Here is a 25,623-nt window from a genome sequence, read left to right as displayed (position 1 = left end):
TGCGCACCAACGCCGCTTGCAGAGCGGCCCGAAGCGCCAGGGCGCCCGGGTTCACTCCCCAGCCCGGCCTTGACCTACCCCACGTTGGCCGAGGGGCGCTCGCGGTTCCTCTCCTCTCCCCGTTCCCGTTTCAGGGCGGCGCGGTGCTATTTCCGCGGGCACAGCCCAGGCCCGGCTCCTGCCAGGTCCCCAGCGCCGCCCAGGCGCCCGCGGGGAGCTGCCGCGGCCAAAGGACACACAGGAGACAGCTTAAAAAATAAATAAATAAATAAAAACCCCAACAAGCAAAACGACCACATTTATTTTGTTAAAAAATAGGCAATTATCTTAGTACAAAATACTGTCCAAACGGCTCTGCTGTTTATTACAAAATAAGAGATGCAGAAAAACATCATCTTGGCTTCTTGCTATTGCATTTCAGACACTTGAACACCGCCGGCCGGGCCGGGCTCATCACAGCTCCCCGCTTTCGCCCCGAGGCCGCGCTCGGTGCCGTCACCCCGCGAAAGCCCAGCGGGGCATCGGGTTATTTTTATTTCTCATCAGTGGTTTCCACCGGGGTTTTTTTTTTTTTTTGGACACAGGTACACACATATGCAAACACACGCGCACGCGCAGATGCGCTCCAAAAGCTGCCCCGCGTGCCCTTCGCCCCCCGCCGTTGCCCGCAGGGCGCCTCGAGGCGCAGCCCCGGGGCCGTGCGCGGCTCCCTCTTTTTCCGCCGCCGGCAGAAAGGAGCAGCCGCGCGCAGAGAGGGACGCGCAAGGGGCTGCGGAGCCGCCCAGGCATCGCTCCGGCTCCGCCGCCGTCCTGCCGTCTGTGCCGCTCGTGCCGGCCGGCGCGGGCTTGACGCCCCCAGGCACAGCCGTAAAACACACACGCGTAAACACACGCTCACGGGCCAGTTAAAAACTGCAGCAATAAATTACATGAGAAAACGCCAATGCCCTTAGGATTATGCTGGAAAGTAAAAAAAAAACAACAAAAACCCCATATATATACATATAAAAATGCATGTATATATATATATACATATATACACGCACACGTATCGTATACTGACAATCAACCCCAAAAGAGTGATTTAGCTACTTACTAGCTACCTTGAAGAAAAGGAAAAAAAAAAATCATATGTGAACACACAAATGAGCTTTTCAGGGCCTAAATCCAACCCGATCCGAGTCACACGACGGAGCAGGGAGCTGAAATGCCGGGGCTACGTGGGGCAGAGCCACTGGGGGCTTTGCAGATGCTCGGACAGCTCCCGCGGCCCCGCTGCTCCGCAGGGACAACCTGGCGTCTCCGGCAGGGCCGGGGACGCGGACACCTTCATGGGCCAAACCCCCCGCTCGCCTTCCCCACGGACGCTTTTCCAATTGGAGCCACTTTGTGGCGCTCGGTTTTGTCCCTGTTCTTCCTGACCCTGCTCCCATCCCTCTCCCTTTGCCGGTGGAGGAATGGAAAAAGGAAAGGGAAGATTGAAAAGCCGCTGAGAGCACGGAGAAGGCCCTTCCGCCGCCGGTAACAGCAGGGCATTAGCGCCCGCTCTGGTGATGACGGTGCCAAAGGGCTCGCGGAAACGGCCGAAATTCCCAGCAGGAGCTATAAATGGCACTGGAGCGGGAGGAGAGGGGCCGGGGAGGGAAAACGTCCTTCGTGACGGGGAGAGCAGAGCCCCTGGCAGCGCCACGGCTCGCCCGTCGCAAAGGCAGCGCCAGCGACGCGAAGCTTAAAAAGTGCGGGGCTAGAAAGCCGGGAACATAAATGAAACTATCCGGATGTTTCTAACGCAGTTCCTTCGGCATCTGCCTTTGGAAATGAAACAGGATCCCGGGTATTTCTGCACACGCTTCTCCTGCAGGAGGACATGAGGTAAACGCGGCTGCAAGCAGGGTCTCGGCCCTCGTTGCAATAGTACCTACACAAAAGCAGAGCATCCCGAGGAAGCTCTCGGGTCTCAGGGTGGTGTGGGGCCGGATGGAGAGGGATGCGGAGGGGACGGAGCCCAAGGGAACTGTTCCGGGCGCTGGGAATAGGGACTGCTCTCAGAAAACATGTAAACTAGCCTGAATGTTCTTGGCTCAGAGTGGAGGGGGCAGATCCCACCTTGGGGGGGGGGGGCGGATGCGGCGCCCTCCCCACGGATGAGCGACGCGGGAGGGGAGGGTTAAGGCAACAGTGACGTGGGTTGGGAGCAGGTTTAGGACCTGGCAGAGATGCTTCCAGCCTCGGCTCAGACGGACGTGCCTCTGGATCTGTTAGGGAGCATCTGGCGCAGAGGGGCAGGATCCTCCTGCTGCCTGCCAAGAAGGCAGGGACGGACGAGTCGCTTCGGCACATCACTCCCCAGGCCTTCTCCTGGCCTTCTGCCAGCTTCCGAGCTTCACCCCAGCCACATCCAGCTCCTGTCAGAAGAGGCAGGATCCCCGGAGGTCCCGGGCTTTGCTCAGTTCAGAGGTCAGCGACCGGCTCATCTGCTTCGTGGTGAACTTCATGCTCTTGGCGGCCTCCACGGCGCGGGACAGGGACCAGTTGAGGTCCTCCAAGCCATCGAGGTCCAGGGTGAGGGGGTGGCGGTGGCTGGCAGCTTGCCGGTGGGTGGCCCGTGGCGTCCGCTCTGCCAGCCGGTAGCCGGCGGCGTGATGGAGGGGGAGGCTAGCCAGGGCTGGGCCTGAGGTAGATACCGCTGGGGAGCAGTAGCTGGAAAGAAGAAGAGGACACTGGGGTGGTCGCAGGACGGGGTGGGCTTTCCTGGCTGGTCGGAGGGAGCCCACAGGGGTGCACAGCCACAGCATGCTGCACATCATGCTCGGGGACCCCCTCATCAGCCAGGACACCCATGGCCCAGCCGTTCCCGGAGCTGCCCCTCGTTCCCTCGGGAATGCTGACCTCCCACCTGCCTCCCGGTCCCCCTCCCAAGGCAACGCAGGGCATCCTTACAGCACGGAGGGCGCGTAAGGCACGAGGGGGACCGGTGCAAGGTAGCCGACGGCGGCTGCGGCAGGGCTGGCTGCCAAGTACCAAAGTCCAGGCTGCTCCAGCTTCTCGGCTCCGGGACCAACGCGGGAGCCTGGAGATGACACGCCATCCGAGCTGTGCTCCGCTGCGGAGAGAAACGCGGTCAGACGTCACCCAGGGGATGCGCGTGGGGAGGAGACCTCCGGCGGCCATGCCGGGCTGCCAAATCGGGGATAATCTGACCGGTGGACACAGCCTGCACCCGTTATTGGGAACACGAGTGCCCCACAGGACAGGCTGGGGGACTCAGGCAGTCATTTATTCCCCCGGGAAGTGTGCCAGCACTTACAGGAAGGGTCTTAAGGTCCTGCTCTGTCCCCCCCTCCCAGCCCCCATTAGTGGATCAGCTGTGATTTACGCAGAGAGCTGTGGCTCTCTAGCAAACGCGTGCTGGCTCCGGTCACCCACCGCGTGCTGCTCTGTCCCTGGTGTCGGGTGCGGGGGCGTCCCTGGGCGCACGGCACGTGGGACAGCGCGTCTTCCTCGGCGTGCTCTGCTGGGACCGTCTCACCGCGTCTCCCGCCGAGGAACCGGCTGGAGAGAGAGCGAACAAGCAAGCCTGTAAAAACCCTCCCCCCCTTCGCAGAGGACGCACGAGGCGGTTCGGAAAGAGCAAAGCGGTAACGACGGCAGCGCGGCCTCCTGCGGGCTGGGAAAGGAGACAAAGCCCTTTCATGTGCAAAACGCTCTGCCAAGGGACGCGGAAAGCGCACGGCACATGTTTAGTTCGGTTACTCGCAGCAACCGGACACAACAGAGCTTTGCTCTCTGCTGCTACCTGGAAGCAGCGCGGCGAGCACGAGGCCCCGGGCGGGAGGCAAAGCGGTTGCGTGCAAGCAGGGCGCTGCACGCACGCGAGCCCGGCAGGGCTCATGCTCGTCTTTAGCCGAACGAAAGGGTTGCACCCGTATCCCCGCGTGTCCCCAGGTCATCGCGAAAAGCTGCATCAGGAAACAAGGAACGCGTTGGGTTACTAAGGGCGGGCTCCCCAGCAAGGACCAAGGCCCGCGCACGGCTTTGCCCCGGCAGGGAGGCCGGCCAAGGGGCGCCGGGAGGGCAGAGGAGCCCAGGGGTGCTCGTGACAGTGACGGAGGGCCTGAGGTCCCCGTGCAAAGGCAGCGTCCCTGGATGGCGTCGAGCTGGCCCTCACTCTGGAGCACCGCAGCCCTCGTGTCCTCTCCTAACCCCGGGGAGATCCCATGGCCGGAGCGGCCTCTGCTCAGCCCCGCGCTTGGCAGGCAGAGCCAGACCTTTTCCGGAGAGAGGGGAGGGAGGAAACCCCGCTCTGCTCCGTGCCCGTTGCAGACTCTGACTGCCTTTTCCCATCCCCATCCCACCCAAAAAGGCCAGCGGCGAGTGGTCTCATGTCTCACTCCCCCGGGTCTTGTAAGTCTGTAGTTACTTAATGAATTAATGTCTGAAGTCATTAACAGCTCCATTAACAGGCAATTGGGAAGCCCCCGGAGAGCGCAGACAACAAGGCGATTTTCCTGCTTGGGATGCGACGAGCACGGGCAGAGGAACCCTCGCGCCCCGCTCCCGAGGGGCCGCGTGCCGGGCTGCTCACCGGACGGCGGCCGGCTCCCGCGGCACCGGACGCACGAAGGGGCGCCCAGCTCTCCTCTCGGTGCTGGGGAGGCGAGCGGCGGCGCGTGGTACCGTGTCCCTGCAAAAGCACAGCCGGAGCTCGCCCGCAGACGCGGAAAAAGCCCCCGCGAGGAGGCTGCCGTCGCCCCCCAGCAGCAATCGCCGCCGTGGGCCGGGACCCGCCCGGCTCGCACCCACCTGTGTATTGGCCCCTAAACGTCACCGCGGCCGGCGGGCTCCGAGGGCTCTTCCGAGCGGAGAGCACGGCCCTGGGCCGCCCATCCCGGGGCCTGGCCGGCGAGCGGTCCGACTCGGAGGCTGCGGCAGAGAAGGATGGGGGGTTGGCGGGGAGCCTTCGGCACCGAGGGACCCCTGCTCGGCACGGTAAAAAGTAGCGTCGGCAGCACCCGTTGCAGGGTTTGCCCTGCGCTGAGCGGTGCAGGGGGGGTCCCAGCCCTCCTGGGGGGACCTGCCAAGGCACCTTGCCCCCCCACAGCCCTGCCAGCACCCCCGCTCTGTTTGGGGAAGGGGGAAGGGGCACGGCAGGAGGAGCCTGTCCCCGCTGCCCCTCCGAGCGCGCAGACCGGCGCAGTCTCACTTACCGCGGTCCGGCTCCGGCCCGTCCCGCGGCAGCGACGCTGATCTCCCGCTCCGCGCTGGCTTGGTCGCCGGCGGTGGCTTCCCCCGCGCTGCAGCGCTCGGCTCCCTGCGGATGGCATGGAGCTGCTGTCAGCGGAACGGCACGCAGGGCTGGGGACTGCGACCGCGCGGGGGACCGGGGAGCCACGAACGCAGAACGAGACGTGGGGGCAGTCTGGGGAGTTTTCTGCCTACGGGACCCACAGCGCGAGCGAGGCGCTGCTGGGAGAGGCAGCAGCTGGAGGTGCCCGTGGCTGCTGACGGCTGCGAGTCAGCCCGGGATGCTGCTTCGCACCTCCTGGAGGTGCAGCTGCCTCGGAGGGCGCCCAGGGACCCTTCTCCAGCTGCATCCCTGCAACCTACGCAGCAATGGCCTGATTCTGCTCTCATGACATCCGTGAGATCCCTCGGGGTCCCCTCATGCAATCCCCCGGCCTAATATCCCGACCGAGCCAGGCTCTTGGTCTCTCCCCTCCCCGAACCTCTTCCAGGTGCCAGCAGAAATTGGGCCAGCTGGGGATGGGGGATCTCCCCGCGCCTACGGGTCGGGCAGGGTCTAACCCCCACGAAACGGTCCTGTCCCCCACCAGAGGTGGCTGCTGTCTGCCCCGGCACGGTGCAGTTTGGGGGAAAGCCCCCGCTGTGCTCTGCCACCTACTCGGAGGGTGCCGAGTCCTTGGGCGACGGTCCGTTCGCCGGCGCCTGCCTCCGGGCCTTTGCAGCACGCGGAGAGGCTTTTCCTTCCGGATAGCTGCGCGAGCGGTGCAAGCTCTCCTCCAGCCGCTGCTGAAGCCGCGACACTTCGTCCCGCAGCGCGCGGATGGCCTGGCTGCCGGGGGGGGGGGGGGGAAGAGCCGGTGAGGAGCGGCCTGGAGGCACGGGGAGGTTTGTACCCCCGGCCCCGCCGTGCCCAGTCCAGGGTGACACGGGGCGCAGCGGAGCAGGGGGAGCTGCCAGCCGGTTTGCACGCACAGATGGTTTCTATGGAGAACCCACAACACTCATCACACGGCTGAGCGCGCAGGGGAGGAACACAAGCCCATCCCTGCCACGAGCTGGCACCGTCCTCTGGCCACGCAGCTCAGTATCACCCACCCGCCGGGGAAGACGCCAGGAGACGCTGCCCACGTAACAGGGCGCGAGGGGCCTCGGGGGTCCCGTCTCCGGGGCCACGGTTCCCCCCGCTTCCCCGCACGAGCACCAGGCAGCGGCGAGGAAGATGAGGGACCTTTTACCCAAGCACCCAAGGGCAGCAGGGATTTGAGGAGCTCCCAGGGCCCTGCCGGATCATTGCGGCAGGCTCCTCCGCTGCAGGGAGCTCAGGCCCGCAGCCGCGCGCCCCCGGGTCCCTGCGGGGGCTCCCATGGGTGCCGGGGCACGGGGAGGGGGTTGGCTCCCTTCGCCGCCTGGTCCCAGCCCTTGTGCCGCCCCACACCCCAGCCGGCGGCCGTACGCACGCGACGGGGAGGCTGCCGACCGGCACGGCCATATCCAGGCTCCGCTGCCTCCCTCGCTCCGCGGCCCGGCAACGCTCCCGGAAGCGTTTGCTAACGTTGCGCAAGGATGCGCCGCGCTCCGGCTTTGCTGAGACGAACCCAGTGACCGGGATGCAGCAGCTCAGCGGCACGATGGTCCCTCCAGACAAGGTCAGGGCCTTTCTGCACTGGGGTGTCCACGGCTGGCTCAGAGCTCACCACACATGTCATGAGTTTGGCGACCTCAGCCCAAGCAGGCGGCAAGCTTTGGCCTCTAGCTGTGAGCTGTCTCCCCGGGAGGAAGCACAGCCATTAAAGCCGGCTTCCCAGAAGGAGAAGACCAGGCTCCCACCAAGAGGGAAGGCACTGGTGCTCTTGGGACTTGCTCTGCATCTGCGCCTTGGCTCCCCCACCCCGGCGTCCCCGGGACCCTGTGTCACCCCACGGTTCGGCCCATCTTTGGTGGGGAGGGGGGGACGGACACTCACTCGCGCTCCATGCGGGAGCCCAGCAGGTCGTGGTGAGCCTGGCTGAGGGACGACGTGGTGGTGGCCGAGCCGGCCGGACCCCCGGTCTCACCAGGTGGGTGGCTGTAAGCGCTGGCACAGCTCCTCCCTTCCGCCTCCGAGTCCGTGTGAGCTGGGGAGGAAGGAGGACACGGTGAATCCGGGTGGGCGATGTAGGAAGTGTTTTTTTCCCACCAGGAGATGTTTGGGAGAGCAGAGCCAGCAGCACGAGGGCAATCCCTGCGCGGGGGCACCCATCAGAGCCAGCCCCCGAAGAAGCACAGACGGCTCCACTGGTGGGTGCCAGCCCATAAACTGGAGCCTCTTTCACCCTTGGAGCTGGGATCCCCCAGATCTTTTCTTTCCGGGAGGCCCAGGCAGATCTAGGGGGTGGGAAAGAGCTGCTAGGGAGGAGGAAGGACCAGAGAATAAATCACTGAATAAATCCCATCAGTTGCAGCTATAAAATAATTCAGGGTGGAAGATACTTCTTCACCCAGGCACGTGGTGGGGGAGGTCGCTGCCCCCGGGGACCCATCGCTCCCCACGCCGCTTGCCCCCGCCCAGGGCCGGACGCTGCCTGCTCGCTGCCTACTCACTGCCGTCAGCGTCGGGGGCCACCTCGCTGGCGACGCTGTCTGCCCACTGGGGAGGGGAGCTGCTCTGCGAGGGAGTGCTGGGGGGCAGGCTGGGCCCCCGCGGGGCGGCCCGGGGCGGCCCGTGCCCGGAGGTCGTGTAGATGCCCATCAGTGCCTTTTCCGAGGGAAGCGGGGCTGCCTCCCTCTTCCGCAGCGGATGGAGGGTTGCGGGAGTGGAGATGGGGCCAGATCTTCCCAGCGAGCTGGGCGTCCTGGGGACAAGACGGGTCATGGACACAACCCCCAAGCCCCCCCCCCCCGGCCTGTCCATGCTTGGCCAGCCCCATCCAGCATCGGACTCGTCCCCTTTGCGAGTCACCCTGCACACCTCCGACCCATGCTGGGAACGTCTCTGGGTTCTCCAGCCCTGCTCCTTCCTGGTGCCTCTGCTGGCGTCTTTCCCAGCCACTGCTCCCCTCTGCTTCCCCAAATCCATCTCTTCCGCTTCCCATGGAGCAGAGAGCCTGCCTCCCCGCAGCCTGCCCCGGGGCCGAGGGCGATGGGGCCAGGGAGAGCCATACCCAGCGCGCAGGGGACGGTGCTCCGGCGTGTGCATCAGCGGAGACACCCTGCTGGCCTCGGAGCCCACGAACCCGCTGTCCGTCTCCGGCGACACGATACGCTGCTCCTGCAAGGAGAGGGAGAGCCGGGTCGCGGCGGTGGCGGCGCTGGCCGTGACACGCGTGCCCCAGAGACCTTAGGGGAGCCCCTGGGCTGCCGGTCGCCTCCCTGGTTCCCCAGGGACGGGGCTGCCCTGCCTCCAAGGGGTGTCAGAGGATGCTCGTGGAGTGGGGACTGTTTAGGCATACGGGAAATAGAGGTAAAGACGTGGCGCATGCCCAGGGAGGACACTGCAGAGCCACAGCCGAGACCACCGCCGTCCCCCGGGTGCTCAGGGCCAGGCTGCACCCCCACTTCACCCCCCGGCGATGGGGGACCCCAGCCCGGTGCCTGGCCTTGCGGACTCACCTCAGTCGGGGCAGGTTTCGCCTGTCGGCAACGCTCGCGGAGCCGGTGCTCGGAGGCAGCGCTGCCCGTCCCGCTGCTGCGGCGGGAGAGGGACGCCCGCGGCCGCGGCGTTTCGGGGAGCCCCGCTGGGGACTTGGGCGTCGTGGCCGCGGCGAGCGGCTCCTCGCTGCCGGTGGAGGGCAGGCGGCCGCTCTTCCCCGCCGGCCGCGGCTGCTCCCCGCGGGGCAGTGGCTCCGCTCTCCTCTCTGGGGGCTGCCTGGGGTAGGAGACAAAACACCGCTGAGTACCCGCAGCCCTGCGGTGAGCAGCCCCCGGGCGGAGATCTCCTCTGTTCCCGGCTGCCTGTCACTCCCTGTTATTGCCGGGCTTTGAAAAACGCGGCGTTTTATCTCAGAGATTTGGGGAGGACAATCCGAGATGCTCCCGCAAGCCCCTGCGGCTGCAAGTGCTCCAGGCACCAGGCTGGTTCGTGTTCGCAGCAGCCAGCGCAACGTGCTCCCGTGACCGACGCTCGTCCTCCCGTGCGAGCGATGGGGCAAAGTGCTGAGAACGCCCACAAACCCCCCCGCACGGGAAACCCCGAACAACCGCTGCTCCCCAGGTCTAACCTGGGCGCTGACAGCAGCAAGGAAAACCTTTCAAATGCTGCCCAGTGTGGAGAAGGAGCCTGATGCAGCCATGCGTCCCATGGAGGCTGTTCACTCTGAACCCTATCAATGTCAATGGCATAAAACCTGAGGCAGCTGATCAGCTTCTCCCAAGCGATTTAATCTCTGCCTTGCCCAAAGTGCACCATACAAGTGATGTAAAATACCTTTTAACACACATTTACAGAGAAAAAGCAGTAAAAGCCATGTTTTGATTTCTCCTGAGAGTCTGGGCCTGCAGCGTGTTTCCTTCATCCTCCAACCCCTTTTCAGACCCTCCCGCTCGCCCCGCGTGGGTGAGTTGGGCTCCCAAAACACTTACAAGGGGGAGGTCCTGAGGTCTGTCCTCTCCTCTAGTGACCGTGTCCTGCAGGGGACGTTGCCCGGGCCACTCTCCCCTGCCGCAGGCCCATCCGCCTCCTCCGGGGACCTGCTCCCTCCCAGGCTCAACTGCTCCAGGCTCAGCGACGCCGGCAAGGACTTGAAGTGCTTGTACCTGGTGGCCAAAGGGAGATCCATGCTTGCTCTAAGCTGCCTGGGACGGCAAACCCCCATGCAGGATTTCACTGTGCTCAACGCTGTCAAGGGATGCTCCAGCTCCTGCTAGGTTTTGGGTTCCCGGGTGGGGGCACCCAGTGCCTGGGGAGCAGCTTGCGCGTGGGGCTCAGCTCCCTGCGCACGGTCACGTCTCCATGCAGGAGCTGCCGTGCAGGAACTGCCCCAGGGCCCAGGCAAGGTGGTTCGGTTTGGGGGAGGCAGCGAATGTAGTCATGACGCGGGGCTTTGCTGGGGCGATACCCAGGCCCGGGGGGGCCGGAGCGAGACGGAGCCTGCCGTGATGGTATCGGCCTGGAAAGTCACTGTGAACACCAGATCTAAGCTGCCCACCCAGGCCTATCGCCTCCCCCATCACAGGGCCGCATGCGCCCGGCGCCCGCGTGACAGATGCTTACTGCTCCAGCAGGTCACCGAAGTCTTCCTCCACCTGGAGCTGCTTGGGCCAGAGGGGCCCGGGGAGCTCGCCTCCTCCTGCCTCGCTCTCGCCGCTCGCGGAGCTCGCGCCTGTGCCCGGCCGGGCGCCGGGGAGGGTCTCCTGCAGCGCGGGGCTCTGCAGGGCACAAAGAGGCCGGGGGGCTTGGAGGAGCAGGGTCCCTGCGGCTCCTGCCCGCTGCCGGCAGCCGGGCAGAGGGAGGTGTCGCAGCGCCCTACCCCAGCCCCGCCGGGACCCCCCCACCCAGCCCAATCTGCCCTTCGCGGCTCGAAACCAGCGGCAGCCACGTGGGTTAGCGACCTGCCGGGCTGCCGAGCTTACCTCGGGGTAGGGGGTGCGCGCGGCTGGCACCGGGGCTTGCAGCGAGGGAGTCGGGGAAGACATGCGCGTCTCGGAGAGCGGCACCGGCGAGCGGCCGGGAGAAGAGCCCGGCTCCGAACAGCTCCGTGGCGAGAGCTGGCTCTGAGCCGCTCGCTCGAGCCGATCCTTCAGCTCCTCCAGGCGCATCCCCAGGCAGAATATCTCCCCTTCCACCGCGCTGAAAGACAGCCGCCCATCAGCCCAGGCCGGAGAAACAGCCGACAGCCGGCAAACAGAGCCTGGGCCGGGGTTCAGGAGAGCTGCGAAGGGCCAGGAGCAATCAGCTGCCGGGCTTTGCTGGTTTGGAGAGGGCAGCAAGCTACTGGGCAAGATTCATGGGCCTCACGCAGTCCTTAAGTAGCCCCTAGCATCCCCAGGAAATGTAAACAGGTAGAATAAATAAGCGTACGCCCGGCAAAGTACTACCATCCTGTGGATGAGGATGAGTTAATCAGCGCTGGCTCAGCCCGGCCCATTGAAACATCCACGTGTGCACCTCCCTGCTGAAATACACCCAGGCGTCAGGACCCGCCACGCTCCTGTCCCTGTCTGAGCAACATTTTCCTTCTTTGCATCGCTCCAGGGCACTTACGTGGCCTCGCAGCCTCAGTGCGTGGGTACCCCACACCGCCAGGGCACAGCCCCCCTGCCCGGTGAGGCAGGACATGGCTGGGACCTTCACTCACGTGGGGAAACGATGCAGGACAGGACTGTGGGACTTGCTGGTGGTAGCAAAGAGCATGGCAGAGTGGGGAACTGAACCCCTGTCCCTCCTGTCCTGGGCTAAAACACCTACCGGTCTGGATCAAACTCCCCTGAGGCTCCTGGGTGCTGTTGTAGTCCGCGGTTCTCCTCCCGCGCTTGCAAATATGCTCGCTCCAGCACGTCCTGAGTGTCCTTCAGCTTCCTAAACCTCTGCAGCACAAAGGCAGCACATCTAAGCTGGAAATCTCAGCCCTGCGTGCCCAGATCCCACCCCTTGCTCGGCTGTGGCTCCAACCCCATCTCCGTGTGCTGGGGTGGCAAACCCTGTATCACCCCGTCCACGCTCACAGCTACGCCTCTGTGTCTCCTGGGGTGCCTGCGGCCCGGACTGTCTCATGGACCCTCCACACTGGGAGTCTCAAAGCAGGTCCCAGAGGGGCCCTGCAAGCTGAGCAGGTTAATCCAGTGCAAGGCATCCTCAAATGCAACTTTGCACCCTCTGGGATGTGGCTGAGGGCTCAGGCAGGCTGCTCAGGATACGAGTGTGACAGGGACTTCTCCGAGCCTGCCTGTTCAGTGTGGCACTGACACCATCCGTGGGGTCGGCAGGGCTCCCAGCCCCAGAGGCCATGAGAGCCGAGACAACGAGCCTTGGCCATCGCACTGGCAGACACCACCACTGAGGAGGACCAGGCGAGGGGCGCTACTCCTCGATGGGAGGACTGCTCCCAAGGGGACACACAAGCACACGCAAAAGCACCACTGGCTACAGCACCGGCAGTTGCAATAAGGATCCGACCACATCCCGGGGCAACAAACCTCATTACGGCCCTGACACCCGAAAGAGAAACAGCCAGCGTCCCAGACGGACAACAAGAGGCTCCCAGCCACAGACGCAGCGAAACTTTAGCTCCGGCTCCTCTCACCCGGAGCTGAACCGGGTGCGATCCCATGTAAACCCACCCCCGGGGTGCAGCGTGTCCCCTCCACATTGCTGCTCCTCTCTCCTGCTCTGCAACACCTCCAGCCCCCGCAAGGCACAGCCTGGGGGACATGGTAAACCCGGGTGCCGAGGGAGAAAAGCAACGGGCTCTGCCAGCGGAGGAGCACGGCAGCTTCGGTGAGCCCAGCCAGGCCTCCGCTCTGCGGGGTGTCTCGGGCATTACTGAGGTCCCAGGAAGGGCTGACATACCTGGAGCTGCTCCTGTGGCGTGGACTTTCCCGCCTGGACCCAGGCTTCGAAGGACTCCACCTGGTCAAGAGAGAAAGGGGTGAACTGAGCCCTGCCCTGGAGGTACCATAGGGGCAGAAACCCATTTTCTCCTGCATGGGACCTCTTTGCCACCCCCAACATCCAGCAGCCCCAAGGTCTGCATCTGGCCCCACCGCTCCCTCCACTGCCTGGGGTTGCTGTGCCCCGACTTGCCTGAGCCTGAAACTTGCGGGTCTGTCCTGCCAGCATCCGCGTGAGCTGGGTTCCCGGCCACGGGTGCTGCTCTGGGCACCCGCGCTCTCCCGGGCACGCAGAGCAGCCCGCCCTGGGGAAAGGGGGAGAACGAGGCCGGGGTGATGTCTCCTGGTTGACTGGTCCTTGTGGTGGCTCTGCAACGAAAGGCAAAGACAAGGCGATGTAGGTGACCCCCAGGAGCACCTGGTTCCCCAGCCATGGGGCAAGTTGTGGTCCAGCCCTGGGTAGGGGGTCTTGGCTGAAACCCTCCCCAATGCCACAGTGGGAATGCAAGGAGCTGAAATTCCCCAAAGCTGGTCGGGAGGGATGGAGAAAAGCAGTTCAACCTACCTCCGTCCAGAGAGGGCTGCAGGGCTGGGGCAGGGGCAGCGCTGATCGCCGCCGTCCTCGCCTGCGGGATGCTGAAGGCCATGACCTTGGAGCCGGTCCCCACGGTCCCCATGTGGACGCTGTGGCTGGGCTTCGGCGGGTCGGCGTACAAGCTCACCTGAGAGGCAGGCAGAAAGGATTTGGGGCATCCAAGAGGAAGAACTGCACTGCGGGATGGGTGTCCCCTGTCCCCTCCTCGTCACCCCGGCCATGCAGCATCATGGTAAGAGTCATGGGGCCAGTGGCTCCGCTGTGGAGCGCCCACCGCGCCTGCCCTGATCAGGTCAGCCATACCCCCCGGGCAGGCAAGGGCAGCCGGCCAAACCCTCACGTTAAGCCATTTTCTGCTGAAAAACTCTTGCCAACTCCCCTTTCAGCACCAGGAAACCCACCCTCACCAGAGGGTTAGGTTAGTCCTTAAACCTGACCCTGCTCCATGCCAGGGCTTGCTCCTCCAGCCCTCTACAAGCAGAAGGCGAATTGCAGCCATCCCACCATCTGCCCACGGCCACGGGCCCAGCCATGCCGCCCGGGAGCCCCAAACGGCTCCGGATGGAGGACTTTTCCCCAGCACCTTCCTTTCTTTGAAGCTGAGAAGCAAACACACCCTCACCTCGAACACCGGAGATGCGCAGAGGTCCGACCCCTGTCTCCTTTGGGGCCAGACGCCACCTTAGCATCGTTCCCCCTCCCGTTTGCAGCAGGCTGCCCCCAAGGCCACCAGACCCAGTGCAAATCACCGCCCGGCCAGAGCTTCAGTTTGCATTTCAGAGACCAGGAGCTGAGGAGGGAGCAGGCTGCTCATCCCTGCAGCGAGCACGGCCCCAGCGGCCCCCCCCTTCCCTGGCACCGGCCCCCCGGCCGCCCTCCCCGCGGCGCAGGCGCTGCCCCGCTCCTCGTGTGCGGCTCCTCGGCTGCCTCGAGGCTGGGATCCGGCCACCCGTCGGGACTTCCTCGGGAGGCGCCCGGCTGCCTGGATGCCAGTGGGTCAAGGCGCTCCCCCCTCCCCGCCGCCTGCAGCGATCCAGAGACGGCGGCCGGTGCCAGCGGCCTCCTCCCTCCCTCGGCACCCGATAACGCAGCCCGGGACCTGGATACGGCCGAGGCGGGAGATAGCGGGGTTTGAAAGGCGAAAGGTGCAGCCTGACGCTCCCGGCACAAAAATGCCGAGGGGGGCCGGAAAGGGGGCACGGAGGATCCCCGCCGAAGGAGAGCCCAGCTCTCTCGGCGCTACACCGGCGGCCGGACCTGCCTTCAAGGAGGGGCAGGGGACAGCGAGCAGAGGGACCGTGCCAGGAAAGGTCCCCCATCGCTCTCCACCAGGAGAGCCAAGCTGCTCCTCGCTTGCAAGCCCAAAACCTCCCGGCAAGGCTTTCCAACAGCCTCGGGGGCCTCTTCTAAGGAAAAGAGTTGTCTCTTGTTCCCAAAAGAGCCATTTCTTCCCCAAATCCCGCTCAGCCTGCCCCTAAGGGCATGAGCCACAGCAGGCCACCACGGGCGGGGAACCCCCAGCTTTCACAGGGGGGTCCCCCACACCCAGGCGGCACCTCCGCATCCTCCTCCAAGGCGCCCACGTCCCCCCCAGGACCACAGTGTCCCCTTCGGGAGCATCCCCAAGCCCCGCGGCGTCCCCTCCGCCCCGCCATTTCGGTGACGCGCCCCGCAGGAAATGGCCGTCCCCGCCATTTTGGGGAGATCCCGCCGCTGCGCTTCCGGAGGCCTCCCCCCGCGGCGGCCCCGGAAAGAGGAAGCGAGGCCCGAGCGGAGCGACCCTGAGGCGGCGGGGACGATGTGGGGAGCCAGCGCGTGCCGTCGTCCCCCCCTGCCACCGCACCGGCCCTGCCTCAAGCCTTCACCCCCCCTCAAGAGCCGCCGCCGCCGCGCCGCCCACCTTGGCGCCCAGCCGCAGCTGGTCGATGGTGTTCTCGGCCTCGGCGTACTTGGTCAGCAGCTTGCGGTAGTCGTCCTGCGAGGGCGCAGAGAGGGCGAGGGGCGTCAGGGCGCCGCCGCACGGCGCCTCGGCCCGGCCCGCGCCCCCGCCCCCCCCCCCGTCCCCCCCGCCACCGCCCCGGGGCGGCCGGGAGTCACCTGCAGCTGCTGCACCAGCTCGGTGGCTCGCTTGGGGCACCTGAACTCGGGGGGCAGCCCGGCGGCGGGCGCGGGGCGCCGCGGGGGCGAGCCCCCCCCGCCGCTCAGCAGCGCCTCGCGCACGATCTCGGCCGGCGACTTGACCGCGACGACGACGGGGGCCGCCCGGGCGGGCAGGACTCTGCCGCGGGGCGGCCGGTAGCTCCGGTCGAACTTCACCCGCGGCTCCACCTTGGAGAGGTCGGGCAGCGGGTAGTTGAGCGGCCCGCGGCCGTACCGCGGGCTTTCGGCCGCCCCGCGGCCATCGGGTTTGGGCGAGCCCTTGGCGGGGCGCCGGGGGCTCAGCGACCTGGACTGACGGCCGAGCTCGGGCGCCCGCCGTGCTGCCGCCGCGTCCCCGGCCGCCCGAGGCCTGCCGCACGGCCGGCCACCCCGGCACTGTGGGGGAGCGGGGGTCCCGCCGCCCCGGCGCTCCCCGGCGGGCGCCGACCCCCCGGCAGTGGCCGGTGGCTCCGTCCCGGGCGGCTCCTCGCCGCTCTCAGCGCTGGACTCGGGGAAGGGCTCTGCCTCGATGCTGGGGGCGTCGCGGAGGTCGTCGGCTGAGAGGTGCAGCAGGAGGCTCCGGCTCAGGCTCCAGTGGCCGGAGCTGGTCGGCGGGCTCTGCCGGGGGCTGCCGCCCGAGGGGCTCCCGGAGGTTCCACCGGACGCTCTCCGGCCTGGCGGGGAAGGGCCGGGGCTGATGTCCGAAGGCACCGACGTCTCCCCGCCATCTGTGCTGAAGCTGAGCGATTTCTCGTAGGGCCCGTGAAGAGCCGGGCCGTCCTGCGGCACCTCGGGGCTGCCGCTGCACTCGGAGCCGCACTGGCCCTCGTAGGAGAGCTCGGGGTAGGCCTCCCCGTCGCTCTCGGCCCCCCAGGTCCCCTCCGGCCTCTCCTCATCCCCCAAGCTGCCCTGCTCCTCGTCCTCCACAGTCACGTCCTCCCGTGGGTGCCAGTAAGCCAGGTCCTCCTGTGTCCCATCACCAGGGTCCTCGCCGTCCCCTGGAAAACAAACCTGCGGTCACCAAGTGGGCGCCGGCTCCCCCACGGCTCCGGAGCCTCCCGGCAGCCTGGGCTTCACTCGGCGAGGAAGGGGGAAGGGGGCTGTGGGCGAGGAACCCGAAACCACTGTAGGATGGACAGCACCAGCCAGGGCCGGTGGGGTCCTACACGGGGTTTTGGGGTGCTCCCGCATTCCCCGGATTCCCAAATAACCAGCTCCTGGATCTCTGAAGATCATTAGGCCCCACCAGCGCAGGTTTTGTGGCAGGCGGCGAAAGGCAGCCGGGTGGCTGGTGCAGCTCTCCAGCAGCCTCCCCAGAAGCTGCCATGGTCCCAGCTGCGAACGGTGCACGCTCGCAGCCAGCCCGAACTGTCCCCGGGGAGCACGCCCAGCCTCCACGCCGGGGCGGCGAGGTCCACGTTGCCCCCCGTACACGAGAGCCCTTGGGGTCCCCTGAGGCTCTTGCAACGCGGACGCGGGAAGGGGTTGGTGGCACCTCCTGTGCCCACGCAGCCACAAGCGGCGCGTGGAGAGTGCGGGAGGGAGAGGAGCGGAGCGGAGACGACTCACCCAGTGGTGGGCTTCTGGCGTCCTCCCCGTCCGTGCCCGACTCCTCCAGACCAAATTCCTGCAGCTTGCCGAGGCTGAAACTCCTGGTGTGAGCGGGGGGATCCAGGATCTGTCGGCCGAGCGCATCCGTGAAACAGGAGCTCCTCGGCCGGCCGGCGACAGCCGCGAGCTTGTCCTCCAGGCCAATGACTCCGTTCTCATCCATGTGTTCTTCAAAATCCTCCTCCTCCTCTTCCTCCCAGTGCTTCGGCTCCCGGGAGCCGCTGCCCAGGTCCCGTTCCGTCCAGTGCAGCCATGGTGCCGAGCTGGCCATGTCCCGCCACCTCCCGCGTGTGGCCCAACGTGGCGACAGCCTTCGCTTCACTTGCGCCGCTTCATGGCGTGGCTGCAGCGAAAGGCCGGCGCGTGCCCGGGACGGGGAGCTCCTTCCTCGCGGGAATGTAGGTCACATCGCCGCCGTGCTCAGCGCTGCAGCATCCTGACAGCAGCCGAGAGAGAGGGGAAGATGCTCAGCAGGAGCCAGCGAGGACACAGCAGGCTCTGTTCAACCCTCCCCCTGCTCCTGGCACGGAGATGTCGGCTGCTGCCGGGGCTTTCCCCATCCTCCTGGCACGGTCCCAGGACTTGGGGTGACAAGAGTTACGTCCCACAGCGTGGGCAGGGACCGGGACACCGGCCAGCCACCCCCAACCAGATGAGGGGTCCGTCCACCACATCTCACCCCAACGTGCAGAGAGGCACCACGAAGCGGTGGCCCTTAGGTGCCCTCGGGGACCACGGATGTGGGAAAGGAGCCCTCCAGCATGACCCCAAAAACACGGGCAGGAGCCGCTGCCCCTCCAGCTGCAAGAAGAGCCGCGCGGGGCACGTTTGCCCCCAGCCTGATGCTTTACGCGGAGCAGGGGAGCAGCCTCCTCCTTGATATCTCGGACGGAGATGCCCTGGCTCAGCACCCTCCCCAGCGCCGCGGGACGAGGAAACCCCCTCCAGCCGCCCCGCGTGGCAGAAGGGAGGCCAGCGATGCTCGGCAGCCCATCCGTCCCCCGCGGCATGGGGGACCGGCTCCGCCAGGGGACGGGGGGAGCACCATGGCGCCCGGCCGTGCCGCTCGCCTCCGGCTCCCATTAGCAGCAGGCTCCTTTGTGCCCGGCCTTTGTGCGCGGGAAGCGCCGGCAGAGGCTTTTCGGCAGCTGATGCCCAGCGCTTTCCTCCCGCTCCGGTAATAACAGCCCTCCCCAGCGCTCTGCCGGAGGGGCTTTCCCAAAGCGAGGCGCTTGCCTCGTGCTCGTGCCTGCCCTCCCAGACCAACCCCCCCCGGTCTCGCAGCGACCCGGCCCCGTTACCTGCCCCAAGCACCCCTTCCCCGGCGCCCAGGGTCCCACGCGGCTGGCGCTTTCCCAGCTAAGCTGGCCACGCTGCAGCTGAGAACTCACAACTCATAACACCTCGCCCTCTCGCCAGATGCAGCTCCAGGAAGAAGAAGAAGAAGAAGAAGAAGAGGCAGACTGAGCCCACCCCCTCCCGTCAACACACTTTGTGGTTTTCCGGTTTCATAGCACTTGCCGCTGCCTACAAAGCCCCGGCGAGCCGGTGGTACGGCTCCCGCTACAACTGGCAGAGGGGCCTCACCCCACGCTGGGGGCTCCGCTGCCGCCCAGCGCCAGGCTCGGCCCCGAGCCTGCCTCCGCGGCACGGCCCGGCGCCACCCCTGCCCCGGCCGCGCGTCCCCTTCCCCCAGGAACGGGGCCGAGGGCTTCGCGGCCACCGCGGCGGCGGCCTCTCAACCCGTTCGCTCCGGCGCTCAGCACGTTGCGCACGGATGGGACGGCGCCGATCCTGCACACGCGACAGCCGGATGCGGCCGGGCGCCTTCCCCGCTTGCGAACGGCCGGGGGAGCTCCTGCGGGGCAGGGCATCGCGGCGGCCACCCCGGGGCAAGGCGCGCGGGCTGGCCACAGGGCCAGGGCTGGGGCTGGGAGCTCTCCGGGGCGCTGGCATGTCCCCGAGGCTGCCCACGTCCCCCTGCGAGGGGGACTGCAGCACGGAGCCGCGAGAAACACAAGCGACCGCAAACCAGGCCCATTCGAAGTCACCACGAGCCCCCCGCAGCGGCAGCGGCGGGGTGTGGGATGGTGCAGGCTGAGCTTCGAGCACCCCCAGACCCTTCCAGCTTGGGCAATATTTCGCAGCGGTTCGGGTTTTTGCACCCAGGCAGGCGAGGCGCTGCCACGGGGAGGCCGCTCTTGGAAAGCTTTGCTGAGGGGAGCAGAGCCAAAAACGGGAGGGGAGGATAAAAAACTTAAAGAGGAGGAAGGAGAATTGCCTGCGCGGCCACACATCTGCACGTAAGGCGGCTCGGCCGGTGTCTGACGGGGAGAGGGGTTATGGCAGAGGCCCAGCAGACTCGCTGCACCGATGACCTAGAAGCAGGAACTTCCCCTCTCCGCTGGCTGCCTCCCCAGCGTTACTTATTGTTTTGGCCGGGGTTTCCATAGCAGCCGGTGGCTTTTAGGTGACCGAGGACTGCACCGCGAACCGGCCCCCGAAAAGCCAGGCGGCCTGGCGCCAGGGCCCGGCAGCCGCGCACATCCGAGCCCCCCGGCCTCTCCCCGCTCCCACCGAGGCCGGAGCGGAGCCGGCGGTGCCGCCGCCAAAGCGACCGCCTCGCCCGGGCTCCCCCCGCCGCCTCTCCCCAAAGCGCAGCCGCGGCCGGTGCATCCCGCGGGCCAAGCTCCGAGTCCCGCGCGCACGGGAAAGCCGCTAAAATCCATAAAATGCTGCTGCTGCGCCGGTGCGGCAGGCTGAGGGGGGCGGACGGCCCCGACGCTCGTGCCGAGGGACGCAAAGGTCACCCGGGGGTGTCCCAGCCCGGCGCCCCCATCCCGTTGCTCGCCCGGCGGGACGCCGAGCGGCGTATCCAGCCCCACCGGCAGCTGTGCTGCAACATCTGGGGAGCGGCGGAGCAGCCGGCCCCGCGCAGGGCGCACTCACCCTCCGGCTCCGGGGGCCCCGTCCTGCCGGCGGCCCCGCTCCAAGCGGCTCCCATCTCCCACAGAGCCCTGCCGGGGGGCTGCCGGCGGCGCCGGGCCCAGGAGCGCCGTGGGGCCGAGGGAGCCCCGCGGCCGCCCGTCTCGCCCGCCCCCGGCTCCGCAGCAGCAGGAAGCACCGGAGCACGTTTCCTACGAGTCCGCGAGCCGGCGCAAACTCTTTAACCCCCTCGCGCCCTGCGCGGCAGGCCCGAGCCCCGGGCGGACTCGAGCGATGCAGTCGCTCGGGCAATGCAGGCACAGCCCCGCGCTGCTGGACATGGCGTTGGCGGCCGTCACCCTCGCAGGTCGCAGCCGGCTGGCGAACGGCTGCGGGGGAGGCAAAATAATTCGCAAGACTTTTCTCCCGGAAGGTCTCTTCCGCCCAAAGCACCCCGAGCAATTCCCCGTCTTCTCTCCGTGGCGGCTCTCGGCTCCATCTCCCCTGCTCCGGCCCTCGGGCATCCTGCAAACGCAACCCGTCCCGGCACAGCACTCGCTGCCCGTCCCTGCGCCCCACTCCGGTCGCAGCCCCACGGCGGGACGGACCAGCCAGCTCCGAGCGCTTAACGTGGAAGGAGGCTCCAGGCACAGAACACGCGTGACGCTGCCTGGCAGGAGACGGCTCTCGAACGGGACAACCCGGCCTGGAAACAGCTTCCCGCGGGGGTCTGCGGCTTCGGAGACGCTCACCAGCTCCCCGGGGCTTGTTCCAGCCCCCGCCGTAGCCCCGGTTTGCACCGCGGCGCGTTCGCCAGCGGGTTATTAACCCGGCGCGTCGCCGTGTAATTAGGGCCACGCGGGGGACGGCTCGCGCAAGCCCCCTGCGGCTATCGCAACCCGGCCGCTCGGCGGGGGGTCCCCAAGCAGCCGCCGGCACCGCCGCTCGTGCGGGAACCGCGGGAAAAAGCCCCCTAATCCGCCCCCAGCCCCTAACACCCGGCGCCCCGCGTTCGCTGCGGTGCCCGCGGTGCGGACGCGGCCTCCCGGCGCCCCCCGGCCTCGGCGGCGGTGCCAGGCCGCGGGTCCAGCCCGTCATTTATAGACGAGCCGTGGATAATCCACCTCGCCGCCGCCGCCGTTTCCGAACGCCGCCGCCGGCCCCCCAGCAGCGCGGCGTCGCCTCGGCCGTGCTGCGGCAGCGCCAGGCGGTGGGATTTCCTTGCCATTTTGGCCGCGTTTATCGCTTTTGCAGAAAGTCCCAGCCACCGGAGGCCACATGGGCGTGAAAGTCTTTTTCTTCTTCTCTTTTTTTCAGTGACTTTCTAGCTCTTGCGATAGCACAGGAAAGCCTGGAAAATGATGCGGCTCCCTACTCAAAACCCCCAAAGCGAATGAAAACAATCCCAAGCGTGAGTGTGCGTCTGCGCGTCTGTGTGTGTGTGCGCGTTTCTTTTAAATACTGTTTTTTCAAACCTTGCATTTTGCAACAACGCAAGCAGAGGATGAACTGAAAACCCCAAATTTAAAAACCTCTCTCTGTTAGAAAGTGTCTCTTAACCTCACCAGTGAGGTTAGCTCTGTTAAAAGCCTCTCTTCCCCCTGCCCTGCACCGCGCTGCTGCGGACGGCGCCGCCGGAGCCATGGGGATCGAGGGCAGGGAGAGCTCCAGGAGCCGCCGGAGCCGCTGATCCGATTATCCCCCATCGCTGTCCCTCACTGCCCCAAAATCTCCCTACCCACCTCCCGCTACGAGCTGCTCGCACGGGAGCGGGGTGCCCAGGGAGGGTGCTCAGGGCAGTGATGAGCGTCGCTGGGTCTCTCGGTCCCCGAAATGCCGGGGACGTTTCGCAGTGCCCTCCCGCCCCGCTCCAGCCTCTGCAAAACCCCTCCGGGAAGGACGACGGCATGGGCTGAGACCGCCAAACTCATTGCACTTGTGAGCAAGCCCGGAACGAACGGCAACACAGCCGAGGCCTATACATCCCTGCAGAGCGAGGGGGGCGACAGCCCCAGAGCGACGGGAGAGACCTGTCCCGTGTCCCCGAGGCGCAGGGACGCCCTGGGCACCGCCGCGGCCGCCGGTTCCGAGCCGCGGAGTCCCGGCCCTCGCGCCGCGCTTGCCAAGCTGCACCCGTGGGATGCGCAGGGGAGGCACCAAACCTGCCCCCCCCTCACCCCCCAAAACCTTTCCGGGGCCACAGCCCCGCTCAGGGCAGCTTCGAAACCCCGAATAAAACCCACTAGCTGGGTGCTGCCGGCAGCCGCCGCGGCCGAGCACCACGGTCCCAGCGGGGGCCCGGCTCCGCGGGGCCTCGAAGTGCAGAACATGAGTTTGATCAAAACCACGTTTTCATCCCGGGCTCAGGCTCTTCCACGCCGACAGGATCGCTGGGAGCCCGCCAGCGTCGCTGCACACCCCGCTGTCGCTGCGGGAGCACCCAAACCCCGCGGCCCCCCGGGGCAGCCGGCGCCGGCCCGAGCGGAGGATCGAGACGAGACCCTGGCGTCGTCTCCAAGGGCGGCTGCCCAAACTGAGGGTGCCGGGGACAAGCACCTGGACAGAGCTCCCCCCCCCCCGCGATGACTTGGACGTTTCACGCTCCTGAGCCACCCGCTCCGAAATTTAGTGGCTCGGCTCAGCTGCAGCAACCGCCCGATATCCCGGAGGGGCCGAGCACCTACAGCCCCGGAGCGACCCGCAGGCCCCGCACGGCTCCCGAGGGAAAAGCAAGTCGTTTCGGCAGTGCTGGGGACCCGCAGCCCCAGGCTCGGTGCTAGCAAGCAACGACCACGGTCCCCGCGCAGCCCGAGGGCGTTGCAGAGCGGGAACGGCCAGGGAAGGAGCACACGGCACCACATATATATATATCTTTCTGGTCGTTAGTCAAAAATCTCATTATGCCCAATACCGCGCGGCGTTCGATATCCGCTATCCTTTGAGCCCGCCAGGGTCGCGGCTGCCCGAACGGACGGCGCGGGACGGAGCGGGTCTTGCGCAGCCTTGTCCCTCCGCAGCTCGTCCCCGCGGTGCCCTTTTTGGATGCGGTTCCCCTTCGTCAGCGTTTCCATTCGAACCCTCTCTTTTGGGGGGATTTTAAGTAGGCCAAAAGAATGCGCTTCTGGCTGAAACTTGGCAAGGGATGTTTGCCGTTCAGAAGGGAATAATTCCTGGTTTATAACCCCCCCCTTTTTCTTTTTTTTTTTTAAGCCTGCTGAGTCAAGCTTTACGAGCATAAAAGAGAGCAGAGAAGTGAAAATGCCATTTTCTTAGTTCACACTAAAACAAGGGGAGAAAATCATCACCGTGGGGAAATGCCTGGCCAATTCTCCTCCGCGTCCTCTACAGACACACACGCGTTTAATTACGTGACAGCTCCCCTTGCTCCGAGCACACCGCAAGCGCAGCCGGTTTCCCACCCGCGGCTCGGCTTTGCCCCCCGGGGCGGTGAGCGGATCCGGACGTACCCGCGGGAGCCTCCGCGGGATCGGGAGACGGTGCGGAGACGCGGGGCGGCCGGTCACCCTAACCCGGCCCGACAAGCCTCCCCACCGCTAATACCGCTGCCGACGGCGGCCTTAATCCCCGTATTAACGGGGGAGCCTGCGGCAAGGAGATCCCGTATTAACGGTGGGGCGGCGCCGGAGGATGCTAGAGGGCGGCCGGCCCCGCTCCGGACCTCCGCCTCGTCCCGCCAAGCCCCGCTCCTGCGGTGCCGGGAGTTCACGCCGGGGTTAACCAGCATGGGGCAGATTTGCGGTAAAGAGTTTATCGCCTGCTCCGCCGCTCTCCGGAGATTCCCCCTTAAAACACCTCGGCCTCTCCGGCCGGGGCTGTACTGAAAGGGTCCCGCAGAGCGAGTTAAGCCTCGGACGTCCAGGTGGCACCGCTGACCTGCCTTGAAGGAACGGGAGAGGCTCAGAGCTCTCCGCTAACCGAAACGGGGAGCCGAAGTGCAGCGCGGCCCTTGCGGCTTCCTCCGCGGAGCCGCGGGCGGCAGCAGGGCCCCGCGCCCCGAAATCCCCGCGCCAAGCTCGGCGCACCCGGACGCGCCAGGCTGACGAAACTGTCCTGCAACCCGCCGGCCGCACCTCCCGCACGCAGAGCTGCCGCAGCAAAGCCAGCCTCGGGGCACGAAGGAGGCAGCGCCGGAAAAGAAACTTCTGACAAGTTTCTCCGGGGCCGTAAAGGGACTTGCAACGCTTGGTGGTTTCGGCAGGAAACGCCTTGGCGAGAAGTTAGGAAGCAGCGTGTCCTCCAGCCACATCTGGCGGGGTGAGCGCGGCCCGGCAGCGGGTCGGTGCTGGGCCCCAGCTGCCCAGCGGAGGGTTGGGGCTCTCTGCTGCCCTGCGGGGCGCAAACCCTGCCTGGCCCCAACCCACGTCCCATCTGCAGAGCCGCCCTGCCAGGGAAGGGGGCACGGGATCCCGGCTCTCCCGGAAGCCCTTGCCCCAGGCGGGGCCCAGCCCTGGGTGCCCAGCTGTGCATCCAGCTGTGCCCCACCACTTCCCTCTTCTTCCTCTCCAGCTGCCCCGTGCAACTAGGACGGAGGAAGGATGGAGGGAGGAGGAGGTGCTGTGGCAGCCCCAGGCACCTCCCAGGGCACAGCGAGGAGGAAGATTCGGGCTCTGTTCCGCGGGGGGACACATCTGGCTCAGGTGCACAGCTGGATGGACATCCTCCCGCCTTGCATTCAACAGCTGCCCCGCCGACCGCCCCCGCGGCTGCTCACCTGCAGAGCGAGGGCCCGGCCGGCTCCCTCGCCTTGCACGGGCCCCTCCGTGCGGCTGCCCCGGCCCGGCCCGGCCCGGCCCGGCCTGGCCCGGCTGCTCTTCCTCCTCCGCCTCCTCCTCCTCCTCCTCCTCCTCCTGCTGCTGCTGCAGCTGCTGCTCCGCGGCCCGGTCCCGCCGGACAATAGCGCGCGGCCCGCCGGCAGCGGGGGGCGGGGCCCGCGCCCTCATTAGCATCCTGGCGGCCTCTCCGCCAATCCGAGCGCGCGGCCGCGGAGGGAACGGAAGGTCGTTAGCATAAAGCCGGCCCTTTCCCATATTTGCATAGCGCGGGGGATGCGGCCAATCACGGCCGCCGCAGACGGCGCTCATTATCATAATTTATGCAGCGCGGGCGCCCCCTGGTGGAGGCTCTTGCGGGGCGCAGCCACCCCCCACCCTGCCCGCCCCGGGGGGCGAAGGGGTGCAAAGGGGGGTGTCGCCTTGGGGGGGGGGGGGGCAAGAGCTCCCCTTGGCCTGGATCCCCGGGCTGCCCCCGGGACGAGCACATCCCTGTAAACCTAACTTTGGGCTCCGGGACGCTTGGTGCGGCAATGGCACCGCCAGCTGCCTTCTCCCGGTCGCGCTGCCGTGCGGGAGCTCGTCGGCCCGTTAGCCCGTGGCCCTGCCGCAGCAGGCGCAGGAAGGGTTAATCGGGAACAACTGCGCTCTGAGAGCAGGCAAACTCGTGTCACTGCGGGTCACCACGTGGCTGGGGCTGGGAAGGAGGCCGGCACAGATGGCTGCAGGCTGCCCAGCTCCGGCTGCAGCTGGGCCAGGCTGCCGCTGCTGCGCTCTGCCGCCCATCGCCCCCTC

General features: G+C 66.7%; 1 protein-coding gene across 1 annotated transcript; it reads right to left on the bottom strand.

The window, feature by feature from the left end:
* Nucleotides 1–291: 291 nt before the first annotated feature.
* AKNA (AT-hook transcription factor) lies at nucleotides 292–24,842 on the bottom strand. The gene is made up of 22 exons (XM_067309371.1): nucleotides 24,771–24,842; nucleotides 17,072–17,549; nucleotides 15,461–16,500; nucleotides 15,264–15,338; nucleotides 13,334–13,490; nucleotides 12,962–13,137; nucleotides 12,728–12,787; nucleotides 11,627–11,745; nucleotides 10,792–11,008; nucleotides 10,433–10,587; nucleotides 9,802–9,975; nucleotides 8,833–9,088; nucleotides 8,385–8,491; nucleotides 7,825–8,075; nucleotides 7,208–7,358; nucleotides 5,903–6,073; nucleotides 5,208–5,311; nucleotides 4,804–4,923; nucleotides 4,551–4,684; nucleotides 3,427–3,898; nucleotides 2,941–3,103; nucleotides 292–2,700 (listed from the first exon to the last, which is right to left on the bottom strand). Exons 2-22 carry the CDS (start codon nucleotides 17,382–17,384, stop codon nucleotides 2,409–2,411), a joined length of 4,707 nt encoding a protein of 1,568 aa, XP_067165472.1. The 5' UTR covers nucleotides 17,385–17,549; nucleotides 24,771–24,842; the 3' UTR covers nucleotides 292–2,408.
* Between the last annotated feature and the right edge of the window lie 781 nt (nucleotides 24,843–25,623).

The sequence above is a fragment of the Apteryx mantelli genome, chromosome 21 (assembly GCF_036417845.1).
Source record: "Apteryx mantelli isolate bAptMan1 chromosome 21, bAptMan1.hap1, whole genome shotgun sequence".
In the NCBI taxonomy this organism is placed as follows: domain Eukaryota; kingdom Metazoa; phylum Chordata; class Aves; order Apterygiformes; family Apterygidae; genus Apteryx; species Apteryx mantelli.
This window is presented reverse-complemented; position numbering and strand designations above follow the sequence as displayed.